At 46.2% G+C, this 19,673-nt stretch overlaps 1 protein-coding gene across 1 annotated transcript in view; it reads left to right on the top strand.

The window, feature by feature from the left end:
• BRAP (BRCA1 associated protein) overlaps positions 1-19,673 on the top strand; it is a 281,450-nt gene that overhangs the window by 53,402 nt on the left and 208,375 nt on the right. The window contains exons 3-4 of the mRNA XM_086943057.1: positions 16,420-16,621; positions 17,255-17,444. Coding sequence (XP_086799183.1) covers positions 16,420-16,621; positions 17,255-17,444 — 392 coding nt within the window. The remainder of the gene's footprint in view (positions 1-16,419; positions 16,622-17,254; positions 17,445-19,673) is intronic.

The raw sequence follows: 19,673 nt of genomic DNA, 5'->3' as shown, positions 1-19,673 counted from the left end.
TTGTGAGTGCGACTAACTCCGCTGCTTGTGCAGAATTCTGGGGAATGCGAGCTGTCTCGACGATCGTGCGTAATGTTGTCACGGCATATGCTGCAGTCGTGTCACCATTCGGCAACTTGAAACATGAACCATCAACCCATAAGTTATCATTACATTCAGGGAGGGGAGTGTCCTGTAAGTCTACTCTCCCTTTGGTCTCTTCCTCTGTCCTAAAACAGCAATCATGGTTGTCGACCCCATCTGTCTCTGCTGGAACTGGTAATAAGGTAGCAGGGTTGAGTGTATCACACCTCTTTATGTGAATGTGATTTGCTAACAGGGTCAATTCATAGCTGGATAGTCGAGCACTAGTTAGGTGTTGCGTTCTTGTTCTGTTTAGTAGGATATCTACAGCATGTGGGACCATTACGGTCAGAGTATTATTCATAACTAACCCAGCCGACTGTCGGATGCAGACAGCCGCTGCAGCAGTGGCCCTCAAGCAACTTGGTAATGCCTTGGCTACAGGATCTAGAGTCGCGGAGAAATACGCACATGGGCGTTGCTTGTCCCCAAAACGTTGCGTCAAGACTGATAATGCGCAACCTTCCTTCTCGTGGACATATAATGTAAAAGGCTTGCTGTAGTCGGGATTGCCCAACACAGGAGCCGAACATAGTGCATCGCGCAATTCATGGAAACTCGCTTGACAATCTTCAGACCAAGGCAAAGGATTGGGTGTGTCTTTACGCATTAATGCCAGCAAGGGTTTGGCCAACAGTGAGAAGTTCGGTATCCATTGTCTACAGTACGATGTAATGCCCAAGAAGGCACGCACTTCCCTTTGTGTCCGTGGGACACTCAATTCTGCAATTGCCTGTATTCTTTCTGGGGTCAGTCTCCTTCCCTCCTTCGACAAGATATGACCTAAGTAGGTTACTTCTTGTCGGCAAAATTGCAATTTGGAAAGCGAGACCTTATGTTTCATGTCGCATAGATGACGCAACAATGACAAGGTAGCTTGCTTGCAAACCTCTTCAGTATCTGCAGCGATCAGCAAATCGTCTACATACTGAATCAGAGTCGCGCCACCAGGTAAAACAATCGTATTGAGTTGTGTTTTCAGAGCCTGACTGAATATTGATGGACTCTCACAGTAGCCCTGAGGAGCGCGTTTAAAGCGGAAGCTTCGTCCTCCTAAATTGAAGCCGAAAATATCTCTGCTCTCCTCGGCAATCGGGATGCTGAAGAAGGCATTCTTCAGATCGATCACTGAGAACCACGTGGCTGAAGCTGGAATCATTGTCAGTAAGGCAGTAATGTCGGGGACGACTGGAAACTGCGGTACAACGATCTTATTCACTTCCCTTAGATCGATCACAAATCGGTACACAGGGGGCTGTGAAGGATCGGTACGCTTTAACATAGGCAAAACAGGACTGTTACAAATGTTGCCTGAAGTCTCTTCGATGACATCTTTCGCAATTAGATCGTAGACGATCGCTAACAGAGCCTTTTCACATTCGTTGGATATTCGATATTGGGGAATACGTGGCAACCTAACATTGGTTTTTAATGTTATCACATACGGTGCTATCTCCAAATGACCCACATCATTAGAACCATTCGCCCAAAGTACATCTGGAAGAGATGACAATTCAGTTGGGATTCTTTCTTTTGACAAATACATCGGGAAATCACTTTCTTGCCAAGGGTGAGTTGTACTCCCGAAGGAGAACAGTACAGAGTAGCATATAATCTCTTCAACAAATCCAAACGTAACAAATTTTCGCCACAACCTGTTGTAAGAATGAGGGGTGCTTCTAATTCGCATGGGCCAACAGAAAGGGGCATGGGACTGGAGATCGGGGTCCTAACAGGGGCGCCAGAGAAACCTACTGAAACATTCATTTCGCCGGACAAAGGTGCGCCAGGAAGTTTTGAGTGCATAATGGAACTTTTTGTAGCACCAGTATCCAGCAGAAATGGTTCTGATACTCCGGATGTAATCACCTCAACATAAGGTCCATTCTGATCTACTGGAACTGAAACAACTCCCTCTCTCTGTCCATGGCTGTCCTAGCAAGTATGACCCTCATTCTCGTTCTCTGCGTAATAGTCGTCTGCATAGTACTGAGCTGTCCTGGAGGACGCATTATTCTGTTGGTCAAAGCTATTCATAGAATTCTGAGGCGGGAAGAATTGGTGTTCTGGTGGAAATTTCCACGACCCCTACCTCTGGGAGCCTGTTGAACACCTCTACCTCTTGCGCCGGAGACACCGTTCAAACGTCGTGCAAGAGCTTGGCAATTACTTTTGAAATGACCCTCTTCTTTGCAATAGGCACATTGATTCGGGCCATACGGAGAACGCTGGTGGGAAAACTCGTTTCCTTGTGCGTTTCTCGAATACTGCTGTGGTTGCTGATAGTTGGGCTGACTAGGAGTGCGAGGCGGATAGGCTTGTTGGAGAAGAACTTTAGTCTTTAGTTCTTTAGTCTTCTTGTCTGACTTATCTAGCTCGTCTTTGCGTCTATTTTCGTAGTACTGGGCTGTGGCTAAAATCTGCGCTGACGTGGAAACAGCCCAAGCACTCTCTGAATCTTTCAATTTATTGCACAATTCAGGAAGCAGATTATGTACAAATTTGTCTACAAACAATCTTTGGCCACCCTCGGTAGCCATGTCCTGACCACTATGATCAGTGAAAGTCTCCTCAAATCTCGTGAAAAAGTCGGACACATTCTCATCTTTCTTCTGTTTGCATGCGGATAGCTTGTCCCAATTTACGCGTAATTCAGGCATTAGCGTTTTCATGTACGCGATAATTCTACCGGGAAGATCTGTTATTAAAGGCTCAGGTTTAGAACCACCAACTTGTCTAGCATCTGTAGCAGTAATATTAGCCCATGAGTCACCTAGTTCTTGATCATGATCTGCATGACGAATTTTACTCCATAAAGGATGTGGAACAACATTCCCAAACAACATGTCTATATCTGATAAATTCATTACACACGAGCTGGCAGTTTGTGATTACTCCTTATAATATCCTGCTGGGTTTTTACGTGGATCAGGTAGTGTCTGTTTGAGTGCTAAAACTTCAGATCTTTTCCAGGGGACATGTACCCATACGCGCTGGAAGTGTGGTGGAACAGGTGGTTGTGCATTCGCATCACCTTCTCTCCATACTGGAGGAACCTCTCTCATGGGATACTGTCGCGCCTTTTTCCTATCTGACACATCATCCTCATCAAACGACCTAGAGCTATTTCCCGTACTCCTATAAGATAACAGCAGATCTATTGCTCGTTCGACATCTGCACCTATAATCATGCCTTCGTAAAATTTGAATCGCATGCGGGCTAGTTTCTGCGTTTTGGGTCGTTGTCTCGCAAATCTTCCCAGAGGTACAAGCACATCTCTTCAAATACGTATCGTTGAGTGGGTGCATCCCACTGACGGAAGACTTCCATAACGGACTGAACATCATATTTAGCAGTGTCAGTAACCCATTTGCGTGCTAACTCATTTAGTACCACTCTTTCCTCGTAGTCTGGTAGTTGGCTACGCAACTGTCTACGTTCTGTCTTAGGGGTCGTTTTAGGCGACCCAAAGAAGGGTGAGAATAGACCGGTGACAGTACTTGTCACTCTCTGTCTGACAGAAGGAGAAGCTTGTGGCGGAGCAGATGCGCTGGAAAAGACAGGCTGATGTAAAGAGGAAGTCGAGGCAACAGCAGAGGAAGTCGCGGCAGTAGCAGACGTAGTATCATAGTGAGTAGTTGAAGCAGTAGGCAAAGTCATAGAAGTAGATGGAGTATGTAGCAAAGGCGGCGGCCCTTGAGAAGGCTGCGCCGGAGAAGTAGGAACCAGCTGAAGAGGAGCTGGTGCTTGTGCAAGAGCTGCTTTTCGTGCGCTAGGGCGTGGTATGACAATACGCCTTGGGGGACCAACAATACTCGATGTATATGGGGGTGGTGAGTTCAATAAATGGGACATTAATGGATCTTTCTCGGATGTTCCCTTTGAGTCTTGTCCCCCATGTGGTAACATCGGGTAGCATTTATCTATTGCTAGTTTCTTGCTTCTGAGCATTTGTTCACTTTCCTGCTCTTCCTCATTATCTCTGTATGCGATGGCAGCTTGCACCATCGGCATACCTCTTTTATTTTTCTTTGCTAGTTTTATTTCTTTCTGTTTGGCTTCTTTGCGCCATAGGCGAAAAGAGTCAAACATCGCCGGCCGGGCTTTCTTCTTGAACAGTTTGACCTCGAGGTTGTCTAATATTTCTGAGTCGAAACTACCATATTGGGGCCATTTTAAAACACCATCCTTGCGGGTGTATTTTATCCATACCTCATTATACGTGATAGGACCTACTCCGTGCTTTATATATAACTCATATGTTGGAGTTCCAATCGGAGGAACCGGACACAAATCCTCTAATCGGGAGTCCTTACTACAACCAAGACAAAACAAGTTTCCAAGTCTGCTAAGACCAGGCATCTTTGCTCACTAGTCTAGCTTCAAACTTCAAGGGATTATCTAATTATGATATTATCGTGAATACACGAATCCCTCGGTTTTTGGTGCTTGCAAGAACCAATACGAACCGTATCGCTGGGATACCAAACTAAGAACCAAGAACCAATAACCAATACAAACTGTATCTCTAGGATACCAAAACTAAGAACCAAACTAAGAACTGGGAGACGCTCCACTTATACTTAACTGAATATTGAAGATCGGTGACGTCACTAGAAGACTCTTCTATCGTTTCGCTCTACCAAGGATCACTGGGTCCAAAACAGGGCGATAGTCAGGGCAGCAGTCCTTCGTAGCCGTCGGGACGCGGGGAACCTCGCAGCAAAGACCTTCGGAACCACGTCGACATGCAGGGGTCGCTGAAGTGGCTGGCCGTCCTCCGGAATTTTCACACGAAGCTCCTCACGAACATCTGGCTTGGACCGTCACCGCTTGATACCGCCCCGAGTTGGGCGCCAACTGAGGTGCCGGGTTTTTAGGGACCCGGTGGTGCCAGGGGTAACACCCGGGGACCTCTGAGTTCTCCCTGTTATGGACCACAGAAACACAGAGTCTTCTAGTTGAAGTCAGAGATCGAGTTTTATTGGCTGCAACCAAGTAACATGTGTCCTAGAAGTACGGCAGCACGGGCCGTAAGTTCTCAGGAGACTGTTCGTTTTTACAGAACCAGCCTTCCCCTTATATACATAAATAACAGCTGTAGGCAAGAATTCTTGAGTTTATGATATGGCTATACACATATTTTTGTAACAATACAAAGAGCGAAGTCATGCTGGTCAGCACATATTTCAGATGTCCAGTTTGTGATGGATTACTTGGCCAGATCCAGAATTCCCATCAGATATCGATGTAACACCAGTAAGGTCGGGCACCCTCCCATCATAAAACGGGTCATAAACAAGAAGCATGGACAGGTGTATGTGTATGGAAAACATGGTCTGTATGTAGTGAATGGTTTATGGCATGTTGTGCCTAGATGATATCTTGTTCGGCCACTGGGCGAGGAACTGCCCAGACAGGCTTGGCTGAAGGCGGTGGAGGCAGCTTCGGCCAGGTCATGAGGAAGTCAGCTACAGAGGACGTGTCCTTTCAGATCAAACTCGGCTTTAATCAATTGACTTATATGAGGGCAAGTCCTAAGATGGATGCCGTTTACAAAATGGAGTCTGAGGGTTCGGGACGTAACTACGATTTGAGGGTGTTAGCATCACTCAATCGTGACGCAAATGCACAGGGATAACGTTCTAATCATTACCGGTCCGTAGATACCAAATTCGTCATGGTACAACAATATTTTGTTCCGGCCCGAGAGACGGGAGTATAACTGTGTCTAAATATTGTTCCGCTGCAGTGACATTCGGAGGTGTGCCCTTATAGAGCTCAGCATAAAAATCACAAAATGTCTCCGCAATGTGCGCATCATCGGTCACTATAGATCTGTCAGCGTGGGTTATTTCCTTCACCATCTGCTGTTGCCGCGCTACTCTGAGTCGATTAGCTAGTAAGCGACCGCGCCTATCTCCTCCAGTGTAGTAGGCATGTTTCAGCCTTAATGCCGCATACTCCACACGGTCCGTGTCTAGAGCTGCAAGGTGACCACGTGCTACCTTAAGTTGTTTCCAAATTCTCAGGGCCCCCGTCCTTTGGTGCATATGTTCGAGCTCTTGCACTTTCAGGCTAAGCTCCTCTCTTTTTTCCTGTCGCAGGCAGTTTTCGGCTGAGGAGCTGGCAATGAATTCCCCTCAAAGGACAGCTTTTAAGGCGGCCCATTGGGTTGCCAGTGTGGTATCCGCGTTTGCATGGTGACATAGGACATCCTGGATCGATGCCTGAACCTGTTTCACCACGTCTTGCCTGTGTAAAAGCGTGTCGCGGAGTCGCCACACTCTAGGGACTGGGATAGGTGGTGGAGTGGTGACTGTCATGGTGACTGGCGTGTGATCTGACAGCGCTATAACTCCAATATCCACCGAGGTGGTGAGAGAGCTCACTGGACTCGTGAGCAAAAAGTGATCAATGCGAGCGTACGTCTTATGAGCCGCTGAATAAAAAGAGTATTCCCTTTCTCCGGGGTGGTGCTGCCTCCATAGGTCATGAAGGTCAAGTTCATGCAGCCTGCCTTTGCATGAAGTAGAGAGGCTTCCGGCATGGTAGGTACGTTTGTTAGACCTATCAAGGGTGGCGTCAAAGACGTTGTTCAGGTCCCCGCCCAGTATTATGTGTCTGTCCGAGGTCACCGTAATATCTGTGAGGACTGTATGTAGGAATTTCTCCTGTCCATCATTGGGGTAATATATGGAGCCTATTGTGAAAGTCAGTCCCCCCAGGGCAACGCGGTACGCTAGGAGCCTGCTCTTCAGCTCCGCAATTTTGTGGAGGACCTCCCCTTTGAAGTGTCACGCCACCAGGAGAGCTACTCCAGCAGTTTTGGTGGACCCGGAAGAGAAATGCTGTACCAGGAATGCTCGCGAGCAGAGTCTGTGGCAATCCCGGGCCAATAGGTGCGTCTCCTGGAGGAAGCAGATATCAGCGTGTGTGTTCTCCAAATAAGAGCGGATCGCCCGCCTCTTAACAGGGCTGTTGAGACCCCTTATGTTCAAAGTCAGTATCCTAAAGGTGTTAGGCATCCTGGTGTGTGAGGTATTGAAGTGAGGCTGTATCACCCGGTGAGTGGCGCAAGGTGAGGGGAGGGGGAGGACCCTCCCAACTGGTGACTTTTAGACTATATTGAGGTGCAACCCAGAATATGTACACAAGAATTGAGCACTGGATGACCGGCCCGACTCCCTCCCCCCCCCCTTTCCACCCCCTCCCCAGCCCCCCCCCCCCCCCCCTGTCGACCCCCTCCCTCTCCATCATTCCCCAACTCCCACCCGGACCAGTCACAACCTAGTTCAGACCCATGGAGGAAGTCCGTAATGGGAAACGTGGCACCGGCAACCTTCGCAGCCCGCCATCAGCCCCTGGTAGACCCGATGCAAAAGCAGAGCTATAAAAAGAGGAATCCCCTCCCCTTGTACTTGGTTCGAAGAGAAGTCTCACTCAGGAGCTGCAGTGTCTCTGGATACCTCCTGGATGGCAGCCGCTTGCTCCTGCGCTACCGTCGCGGGGTCCGGCTTTTGGGCCCCCCTGGCTGACTGCCTGCGTCTTACACGTTGCCATCCGCTTCCGGTGGATCGGGATGATCTGTCTTGTGATGGGCCAATCAGGTCGGAACTGCCTGCAAGGTCTTCCTCCAGATCTATTACTAGAAGAGCACATGTGTCCTTCAGGGACCGGAGCTGCTGCAAAACCCCATTCCACTTGAAGACAAGGCGAAAGGGATGGCCCCAAGAGTACGGAATCCCATTATCCTGCAGGAACGTCGTGACAATTTTGAAGGTCCTCCTTTTCTGAAGGGTGATTGCTGAGAGATCTTGAAACAAGGCCACTGGTTGTCCTTGGTAACAGAGTGGTTGCTTCAGGCGTGCTTCCTTCATGATGCGTTCCTTCAGTGGGAAGTCTGGGAGAAACGCCAAAATGTCCGGGGGAGAGGGTGAGAGGGGGCGGATGCCCGGCGAGCAAGGCCCACCCTGTGAGCCCTGTCAATGCGAATGTCGAAGTCCTCACTTTCCCCCAAAACTTCTCTGAAGAGGCCCTGTAAGTATCCAGTGATATCTTCCCCCTCCGATTTGGACGGTACGCCACGGACCCTTATGTTATTGTGCCGGGCGAGGTTTTTAAGGTCCTCCGCGTGGGCCTGTAAGTCCAGTTCTTGTGCCTGCAGTCGGAGCACCTCCTGCTGCAAGTGTACCATCTCCTCACAGCGCGACTGCTCAGTGTCCTCTACTGCTGCTACCCTCTCTCCCAGACCGTCCACTTCTCGCCGCAGATCCTGATGTTCACCGGCCATATCCTGCTTCAAAGTCTGGAAGTCCTCACTCAGCCAATTGAAGAGGGACTCCATGAAGGCTTTGGTGATTGGAGTACTCCTGTCGTCGTGTTCTATGGGGCCTTTAGCTGCCGCTGCTGCTCCTGCTGGGCTCTTCTCCCCCTTGGCGGGTCCCTTCGCCAACATCTCCGGTATGGTGCAACCACCTCGCCTCTGGGACCCCAACATGGCTGAGCGCGAAATGGCGGCCACCAGGAATGCTGGAATGTGGCAGTCCCTCGAAATGGATAATGCTGCTGCACTAGGCAAGGTGCACCCAGAGAGGGCTGACCCCTGCCGCTCCTCAGGGCCACTCTGGCTGCGTGGTCCTCCCCCCGAGGGTCGCGTTCACCAGTAGCCGCGGCCTCCCGGCCAACCGCTCCCCGACGCGGCTACACCTCCGCGGCACTGTGTCTGAGGGCTAGATGTCCATCTCCATTCCAGAGCCCTCGGGGCGGTACAGGTACCCCACTGCTGCCGCTGCTTCTCTGTGCTCCCTTCTGCTACCACTGGCCCCTAGTATCCCGGGCTTGTACTTCAAGGGGGCTGGGCCTTGGTCTTGGAAGTGCGGCGATCTACTTCCCGGTGTGGCGGGCTTCTGTGTGTCTATGCCCAGGCGAGGCGGGCCCCCCACAGTGTATCTACAGGTCTGGGTGGGGTATGCAGCGGGTCTTGTTCGCGTCCTGGGGGCCGTGTATCCCTTACTGGATCCCAGGCCGGTCTCGGCGCTACGCCACTCCCGTCGCTCCTCCAGTAGCCCAGGCCCGTGGGACTAGGCTTCTGCTCCGGCGTAGGCCCACTACCACTGGTTCAGCTGCTGTGCTTGCCCGGCCTCCTCTCCTTCCCTCAGGCCGTCTGTGCTGTATGAGGCGCTGTGAGGGGCCCCCGTCCGCCTCCCGGGAGTTCCCTCCAAGCAGTTGCTTCGGCTGCTGCACCACCGCAGGAGTAGGCTCAGAAGCCGGGGCCTCGATTTTGGCGCTCCCGGGAGCCGCCACACCCCGGGCCGGCTGTGCGTCCCCCACGCTCACCTCCGCCTGTCGTGATGCGGGTGCCGCCTCTCGGTGTCTCCGCCGCTCCCGGCTCTCGCCGCCACTCCGCGCTGAGACCCGTTATCTCTCAGGGCGGCGCGGTGCTCAGCGACCTTCAGCTCTAGCGGGAGTATGGTCCCTCCGGGGGAGACATGCTGCCAGGCAGCAGTCACCAGTCCCTCGGTGATATGAGGGTGGTCGCTGTGGCCCCTTGAGTCCGGGCTGTAAGGGGCTGTTATTGGGGAAAGGATTCGTGCTGATTTGGGCCGGGAACCAGGGCTAGTCTCGGGAGCTTCACAGACGCACGTCTGCTCCGGTCGCCATCTTGGCCACGCCCCCCTGTTTCATTTTTTTAAGGGCAGGTAGTGGTCCCTGGGACCACTGCCTGCCCCTTAAAAAATAGTTTCCCTTGCATTCGCAAAAGCGAAGGGGCCCCCTTGGAACCCCTTCTTATTTGTGTGTGCTTTACCACCCTCTTGAAGAGGGCGGTAAATTGCGAGTGTTTTGCAATCACAAAGCCGCTCGCAAAGCTTTCTTACATAGGCCTTTGACTCGCTATTAGGATGGGACGCCCTTGGAATGCCCCTTCCTAATAGCGACTTGCAATTCCTATTTACTGAGTCGCACGCAAAAAAATTGCGACTCGCTAAATAGGGATTGTACATGGCCCTATTAGATTTTCTCACAAAACCGCTCAAGGGTCAGAGCTATAATGACCAGCACAGATTTTCACTATTGGTAAGTGCCTATTTAGCATGTGGTTCCTTGTGCGACACGGTCGAGGATGTGACCCATATACACCCCCTGAAAGTGACTAAAAGCCACTGAAACATATATCACAGAAAGTTGACCCGCACCAAGGTTTGCACACAAGTATTTGATTGATCAAATCGCTATATTTTACAGTGATAATAGATATTCAGACAGAAACTTCCCACAAGTAAGAATTTCAAAAGAGTTGATTGAAGATTTTTCAATTTCCTTTATTCAAGTTCTCAGTTAAAATTCACAGAATTGCTTGTTGCCAACTCGTTTCGTCACATCCGTGACTTCTTCAGGGCTGAAAGCAATTTGTATCAAAAAACATACATATTACAATACAAAACAAAATACATTTCTTTACAATTAACAATGGTTAAAAACATGCACGCAACACCTGTCATATCATGTATTATTATGAAGAACAGTAAGAATTCTTATACTCTTTTCTCGGAACTTTAGAATGTCTTTTGCTAAGTCAAAAATTAGGGAAGTCAAAGCCACCATTCTTGATAGAGTGTATTGACACGTAAATCAAGGTAGTTTAAAAAACAAAGCGGGAGGAGACATACTAAAAGGACTACCTTCTTATTTTTAGAGTTTGTAGTGAGCGCTACACAAATTACATATAGAACAGTTACCTTAAGATAAGAGTAACCGTCATACGGAAGACTGTTCTATAAGCGCTAAGTACCCATTACATTTATATTGCATAAAGTAATATTTTATTTTCATGCCTCAAAAGTTAATATTCTGACAGAATTTCTAGTTAGCGTCAGCCACCATATAATCTCTAGGTATTTCTGGTCTGATATCTGAAGGTGAAATAACACAACGTTACCAAATCACAAAAACCAAAGTACACTGCATGACACAATTCAACAATATTGAGTGTTTTTATATATATTTTATAGTGCATTGCAATGTGGTTGCTCATAAAACCAGGGATGGCATTGATAAGTTCAATTTAAAAATGACATATTAACAAACCATATCGTGGAGAAGTATGGCTCAGGGGTTAGAGGCGGCAGACCCGGAAGCTGAGATCGGCCCTGGACCAGGTTTCAATTCTCGCCTCGGCGGGTCTTGGGATAAAAATTCCACGGACTCGATAATTCTCTCTCCGGTGCCTTCTCGACTCACGGGTTCACACTCTGCGACTCTGGGCAATAGCTTGCTTAATCTCCACAACGGCCCCTCGCGGCGGGATGCCTGGCTTTCACCTTGTGGATACCCTGCCGGGGTTATCTCACAGGGGAATACCAGGACGGGTTCCCTAAGCAAGCGCCGGGAAACCCACTGCGGGTAGCTGTGCGCTATATAAGCTCAAATACATTTACATTTACACAACCTGTAGAGCAACCGTTACATAGAGATTAATACCTCCTAGGTCAAAAAGGAGCAAAAAAAGAACAGTCCTGTCCTATGTCAAAACAAAGACAGGAGAACAGTCTAATTCTATTTATCCAATATGCGACCATTGCAAACAGATGATGTTGGTACAGTATATGTTATATCCCTACAATAAAGATACATCTCAACCATCTACCATACAATGAGATTGAACACTTACATTCACATTGATATGTCTGGCGTTTACCCCTCTAACCATTCAGTGCAACACAGGGAAGGAACCTCCTGTTCTTTTTGTCAAACCTTAAACAATTAGTGTCTCGTGGCCAGCGCCTGCACATAATATATATATATATATGAAGGAAGATTTTAAAGGAGAGTAACAGACCAATGTATATGGCTCTAACAATATCCATGTTTGAAGTGGTATCTCTCTATAAAGTAAAAAATGTCGCTAAATAGATGTAGAGATCTAATATGCATTGATTATATGTGCATGTCCTGTTTTGTCCCTATAATCTGAAACTGGGAAACACAGGTTTAAATAGGTCAAACCCCATATCCACAGGACCAAGAGAGCACATTCCTATATGGCAGGTACACTGAATAACATGTTTAAATATAACTGTAGATACAAATATTAGGTATAGAAATACCATGGTACTATATATACTACTAATGATATAGTGCAAGGAAACAGTTTAAAACATCTAATGAAATTGTATATAAACCAGGATCTTAAGTCCTGGATGACGAAACAGATCTCTGCTGTATCTTAAACCCAGCAATAATAATAATTCTACGCAGCATATGCAAATCTCGTGATTCAGTGCTCTATCCATGAACGCGGGACTGGTGCAACTGTCTATTATGATGTATACCGCGCATACATCCTGCTGCCAACATTTATTAGAACATTTGTAATTTTAAAGAAAGGCATCTCTGAAATGTTAGAGGCCTTTGCCATATATTAAACATGCCGACAATGGCTGGCATCAAACAACAGGCCGTATTAACGAAATTCAAGCATCTGGCATAATAATCTCAACACCTGCTCGTCAGTTCAGCGGATCCACAAGTTTAAGCAACTACGACGTCTGTTTCAAAATGTATTCGTATAAATCACAGCAGATATTCACAGATTCTGACAGTCACAGCAAAGATAACGCTGATCTTCACGAGAACTTATTAAGTTTCTTTGGTACAGTGGTTATACGCCCGTGAGGCTGCCTGTTTCTTTAAATAAGAGAAGGCATTTGGGAATTATCTGAAAGAATCGTGAGCTGTATAATGTGCCATTGAAGGTCCACCATTGAGAGCAAGCCAAATAGTTTATCGATCCAACGAATAAGCACACAAACAAAACCGCCCATATTAAAATGCAGTTAATTATAGCCGTAAAATGCAAGAAATAAGTCGGAAGAGCGAGCGTAAAGAGGCCTGCCATTACTTACTCATGTGTGTATCGGTAGTTCCCCAAGCGTCCTGGACAGTGTATACGTCGACTGGTGAGCTGCAATGGCCCCTATTTAAATACCCGACTAATTTAGAACACATGTGCAAGTTAAGTTTGGCGCCTAAAAAAGACATGGTGTGTGGCCCGGCATAGTTGGGAGTTGTAGTTAAAATATATCGTCAAGGTAAAACCTTGGCGCTTCAAATATAATAAAACATATGTTATCATTGCAATGACAGCTTCGTCGATATAGATATCGCGTAGCTCAATGGCTTGACCATCACACGTGGACCACGAGCGGGAGGGATCATGGTTCGAGACCCGAGTCCCACTCAATCTAGTCATTTTTAAATATACTTCGTTCTAGGATTACGTTTTTATCAGCATTGTTGATGGATACAGATAAATGTGTAATGAAGACAAGAAGTAGTGCACTGAATATAATAAAACAGATGGTATCAATACTATGATGGTAACGTCAAAGCAGTTGTGGCATAGCTCAATAGCTAGCACTGCACCCAACAAGTACAGAGCGTGGGGACAAATCACAGTTCAAGACCCGAAGCCTGCTCCATCTGTTTATATATATTTTTTTATTAAAAGAAAAAGCTCCATATTGATATTTATAATTTTATCCTTGCGATTTTAGTTCAAGGGATTGGAGGATGCAATATTAAAAAGGCTATCCATGCTGTCTACAGGCTAGACTCGCATAGACCGCGGTTCAAGACTCATATTAGATAGACATTTCTTTATAAGTTTGTAATTTTGAAGGTCATATCATTATTTAAAATCTCACAAGTATGTATATTCTTCCAAAACTGTTCCTGATATCTGTGCTATTATAATATGTCTAGCAAAACATGCCTCGAATGCATACAGATGGTGGTAGCATAGAAAGCTAAGTAAATAAATATAGCCTACCTCTATTGATGCATTGTGTCTCTGCAAGACAAACATATCTAATGGTAATAAGTTGTAGTATGGACAGACTACGAGAAACTGTACACTATAGATAAGTGTATAGAAGAAAGGCATAAACACGAGTGAGTATGTAATACATCACTCAAATATGCGTGGAAAGTCTAATTAGCTTGACATCTGTACAGAGATATTGAGCAGCTAGAGAAAATGTTGAAATTCATGGTTACAATTAAGTCCTAAGGACACTGCTCTTAGACGACAAATCCACGTAGCCTCTGTTTGTCGAAGTTCTGTGAAGTTGTCTAAATTCTGTGAATTTTAACTGAACTTGAATAAAGGAAATTGAAAAATCTTCAATCAACTCTTTTGAAATTATTACTTGTGGGAAGTTTCTGTCTGAATGTCTATTATCACTGTAAAATATAGCAATTTGATAAATCAAATACTTGTGTACAAACCTTGGTGCGGGTCAACTTTCTCCCTATTAGATTTTGCATGCGCAAACGAGTCGCAAACCTGTTTGCGCATGCAAAATAGGGCCGTACGTCTGAACCTAAATTCTTGAAAACTAAAATTAGTGTCTAACCCTTCTTTACTGATACACTTTGGATTTGGGGTAGTTTCTTCACACCATGGTCTTGTTTCACTGTGCCTTTTGATAAATATACCAAGCAACAGATGCTGGAAAGTTTGTGGCCTGGAGGGGCATTTTACTCAATGATCGCACTTGTGTTGACACTGATAATCCCGGGTATGTTGCTCATTGACGAGGCAGGTTCCCTCCACTTGAATGCCTGGGAGAGTAGCCATTCTTTTTTGGCATCATTGGATGTAGGCTATACAGTCTACACTCTGCTTCAGCTTTGTGAGAAATTCTTGAATACTTCCACCAGTGTCATGAAGAACATGAGCCAAAGCACAGAACCGTTCCAGCAGCAACTGCACAGCTCAAATTCTTGGTGTGGGTTGTCTTCACATGCTCTTAACTCTTATATTCCACAAAGACCTCATTAAGTGCAGGTAGATTTGTCTACCCGCCCCTGTACATCATATGTAATCACTGGAGATATTTGCAGATATTTTTATGAAGGAGAATTTTACAGCTAATGTATCACATAACCTTTCTGAAGTGCAAGAATATCCAATAAAGGGGGATGTGAACGTCAAGATGGCTAGCTAGACTTATTCTCTGCGAGCTCCGTCCGCCTGAGCAATATCTGACACTGATGAAGAAACGCTCTCACTATGCGCAGACAATATTCTTCTCTACATCACCGAGCCCACAACAACTATCACTATCATTTTTTATACCTTTGCAATATATACTAGCTACTCCAGGTTTAGAATAATTCCGGGAATGTTCATACTTTGTCAGCCATATGGCTCACCAGATTTGACGCCTCCTAGATGGAGAGGGCTTTCAATACCTCAGTCTGTGCCCCCTGTAGAGAACTATGCTTAATCCTGAAGCTTGGATGGATAGTCTAGCAATTTCAGAAAGATGCAGAGATGGCTATAGGTGCCCTGACGATTCTGGAGCAACTGGCTGTCTCAAAGATGATTACAGTTCTCAAGCTCATCTATACCCTCCAAAACGTGTATTACAAAATTCCAGAGGAAATTTTCACTAAAATAGTGGGAGAGACTAGGACCCTACTGTGAAACAAGGGTCACCCCAGAGTAACACTCCAGATGATGTAGGGCAACCCTTAGAAAGGTGGGAATCACCCTCCCAGACGTTAGGGCCTACTATTGGGCTACACATTTGGTAACTATCAATGATAGAATATATACACCCCATACTCACCAGACATACCGACTTGAGAGGGCTCGACTGTGGCCGTGATCACACAGGCACTTTCTGTATGGAGGGAAAGGGGCCCGACAACTATTGCGGGCTACACAAGTGGTGCTGGAGGTGTGAACGAAGGCCCCCATATGCATAGGGTAGTCACTGAAGATGACCAGGGAAACGTCTTTGTGGGAGGGGGTCAACCCTGTGGGAATAATGGAAGCTGAGCGGATATGAAGCCTGGGAGACAATGGGGATCTCCAAGGTCCGCTATTTCCTCAAGAATGGAGACCTCATTCCTTTTGTCTCACTCCAGAGGGATTATCAGCTGTACCTGAATCGATACCTAAAATACGCACAGCTTCCAAGGTAGAGGGGTCGCAAGAGGCTGATATACCAGACTGTGGCGGCTCTATGTGGATATTATGTCATCAATGTGCCAATGGCAAGTCTCTTATTGTAGTAGGTAACGAATTGCTGGAAGCCTTATCCTAGCTGTGTTCACTATGCTGCTGCAATGTTAATCCCCCTTTGATGTTTACTACTGTTATGGGTGCATGTTTCTATCCTGTAATGTTGTTCTTGCAAATAGGCCAAAGTAAACATATTAAAAAAAAAAAGAAAATCCACCCGCTAATTTGAAAAACACCATGGTTTTATCTCCTCATATAGATCACAACAAATCTGCGATGAGTAATAAAACCTCTGAGGCATCGTTCAGCGTTGATCAAAGTAAAGATGATGAACAAAGTGCCCGGCGGGTCGGCGTTGTGCCAGATTCTCCGTCAAAGCAGCTTCCTGACCAGATTTCATTCTTCAGCGGTAACCCATCAGTGGAAATTGTGCATGGCATCATGCACCTGTACAAAACAAAGTAAGCTTATTTAACGTCTTGCAATCTTTTAGGCAAGTAGTACATTTTATGATGGCACCATCTCCTCTTTTGATTGTGTAGTAATGTCAGGAATGATTCCAAAACCTTATGATGTGGCTTGTAGGTTGGTTTAAATAATGTTGGTTGTCAGTTGGATAGTCAGTTAAGTGATGTCCGTGGTCATCTTGTTTTTAAATGCACCAAAGCCATAATTGTTTGTAGAAGTAGGGTTATGAATTTAAGGCATTTGTGAACATTGTTCTTGATATCGTAGCTTACGTTATCCATATAATACCTCTAATACGGGGTTCCAGTTAAGTGGAACCTCAGCCTCTCAATAATCGTAACATAAGTAGGATGTTACAAATGTGTCCTGCAGAATATTCAGGTTAGGGGTGGCAGTGCCCCACATTCGAGCTCATAGGGTTGTTGAGACATACTTGCATGTCTTTTCCTCTGCTTTTATTTTTGTACCATACTCTTGTCTCAAAACAAAATCAATTCATTTGATGAGTGTTAAAGTACTTGCAAAAGGAGTTAGATATTTTGTATTCTGATTTACTAATGTGACTAACTTTGAACAGACCTTTCTGCAGATGAACCTACCAATTAAATCATTGACTGTTTTCACAGTAAGATGACCTCTTTAAAGGAAGATGTTCGGCGCAGTGCAATGCTGTGTATTCTCACAGTCCCAGCCACAATGACTAGTCACGATCTCATGAAGTTCACAGCTCCGTTTTATGAAGTCATTGAACATATGAAAATCATTAGAGACTCTACACCGAACCAGTACATGGTGCTGACAAAGTTTAATACCCAGGTAATACAATAATGTGGCACAGAAGTGATGTTTAATATATATTCTTCTAAATCCTCAGCAAGCCTACTATTGCATCACTGTTAAATCCGACAGAGGGTCTAGGTTTTGTTTCTGACTGCAGCAATGTCTAAGACCTCTAATGAATAAAAAAAAAAGCAGTATTGTAAACCTGTCTTATTAATGGTTATCAAGTTTTAGAAATCTTTAATAAAACACTGCACAAATACGGGTGCTAAAATGTAGGTTTCAGTATTTTTTGGGGGGAAGAAAAGTTTCCAACAGTGAAGGTAGATTATATTGTCAGCCTATCCAAACCCAATCACTACCCATCTCACCTTTGCCACAAACCCCCTACCTCCTCCGCTCACTCCCCCCACCCCCCTATCTCCTGGAGTCAAGCACCTCCATCTAACAGCCAGGCTTTTTGTTCTGAGTCCCAAGTAACATGCCCTCCCCTTGCTCTCATCATGTCTCTGAGTTCTTGTCTTGCAATCTTTTGGGACGTCTACCCCCTTCTGTGATTACTCCATTAAGTTAACTCTCTGTTCATCATCTTTCGAAAAAAACTGCTCTTTCTTCAACTTCTTGTATCCCAAAAGAACCATACCCTCTGCAAGCATACTTTTATGTTGGCACCTTCTGAGTGCTCTTAGCAGTAGCTGTACCTGCTAAGCTGCTTTCGTTAAGGAAGGCGGTTTGAAAGTGGTAGCTCCTGCGTGAAAGTGTACATTTAAAACTACATTTCAGGACCTCTCCAATATCTTCTGTGTAAGTGATGAAATAGCATTTAGTATGTTGGATCAGAACACAGCTATTAGTAAGGAGACCTGTAGAATATGCGTTATGTTGCCATGCTCGTCACACCTCCTCCAGCTTGTCAGCGGTTTTAGTCAAAAGTCTGGGGATGGATCGCTGTTTGATGCAATCTATACAAGATTTTGTAGCGAGCCTCTCTGTCATAGGCATGTTAATCAAAGTTGTTCGACGTTCTGAGTACCGCATTCCATTGTACCTCATCTAGATGGATGCCAAGCATCTTCTCCCACTGCAATTGAAAGTGTTGACTATCTAGAGTTTGTGAGGCATTGAGCACTTTTTTATATCTGTGAGACTGAAAGCATTTGGAAAAGCTTATTAAAGGTGTGAGCCCTCTAGTATCCCCTGTAGTCTGCGGAAGGTAAAAGCTCAGCGAGACTGGGTGCACAATTTCGTGAAGTTCCCATGTCTCTAAGCACCTGTTCTCATTTTTCTCTAACTTGGGTTCACTGTAATATGCAATCTCAGAGGTTCCATGTCTCCCACTAAGCAGTCTTTCACTTAATTGATAAGTCTGGACTACCGTTACCTCTGCCCAGGCCCAGCTTCATTGAGACACAACAATTGCGCATTCTCCAGCTAGTCCTTCTAGTCCCCTTGATTCCCACTTGACTACTGCAGTCCGCAGCCTTCTCACATTTGGCCACACTAGGGATGATTCCTCAGCCTTAACAACTATTCTCTGGCTGCCTCAATTATCCCTTTGTTCTGGGTTCAAACCTCCCTCACCCATTACTGGTGTCTCACCACTACTGAAGACATTTGCAGTGGTCTTACACTCTGTTTCCTCTTTCCCTGTTGTCCTATCAGTCCTACCACTACTTGTGTCTCTTACTTCTGGAATGGGCTCCTCAGCTGCTCACCACAGGCCCTATTCTGGCCACACGAGGACTTAAGTTCGCGTTTGCATCATCACGCAAAAATAAATAAATAAATCCATCCTTGTAAAACACAAACATATCACCCCTTAAGGTTTCAAGGCGCTGGAGGCCATCAGGGAGATTAAGTGAGCTATTGCCCACAGTCACATGGTGCTGAGCGGAGCTGGTGCCGGGGATCGAAGCGCGAGCCCTGCGCTCCAGAGTCCGCCACACTGGCCGCTGCGCCATACCCCTCATTGCAGCTCTAGTTGCCTTGAAAGGTGGTCTTGATTAATGTGCACCCTTAGAGCTCGAAGCAGAGTCCCATTCACTTCCACTGATGCCTCTCTCTGAGTTCTGTGTCAGCACCAAAATCACTCCCAGCATTTTCACTACCTTACTCGTAGAATGACTTGCCCCCCAGCTTGGGCTGAGAGCAGACTAGATAGGTGGGTACCTCTTTGTGTCCACCAAGGCAAGTCACAACTGTTGTTTCTCACAACACAGGGTGAAGGAGTGGGTTCCAGCTCAGCAGCTCCCAGTTTCCGCTTCT

The sequence above is a fragment of the Lissotriton vulgaris genome, chromosome 11 (assembly GCF_964263255.1).
Source record: "Lissotriton vulgaris chromosome 11, aLisVul1.2, whole genome shotgun sequence".
Classification (NCBI taxonomy): Eukaryota; Metazoa; Chordata; class Amphibia; order Caudata; family Salamandridae; genus Lissotriton; species Lissotriton vulgaris.
This window is presented reverse-complemented; position numbering and strand designations above follow the sequence as displayed.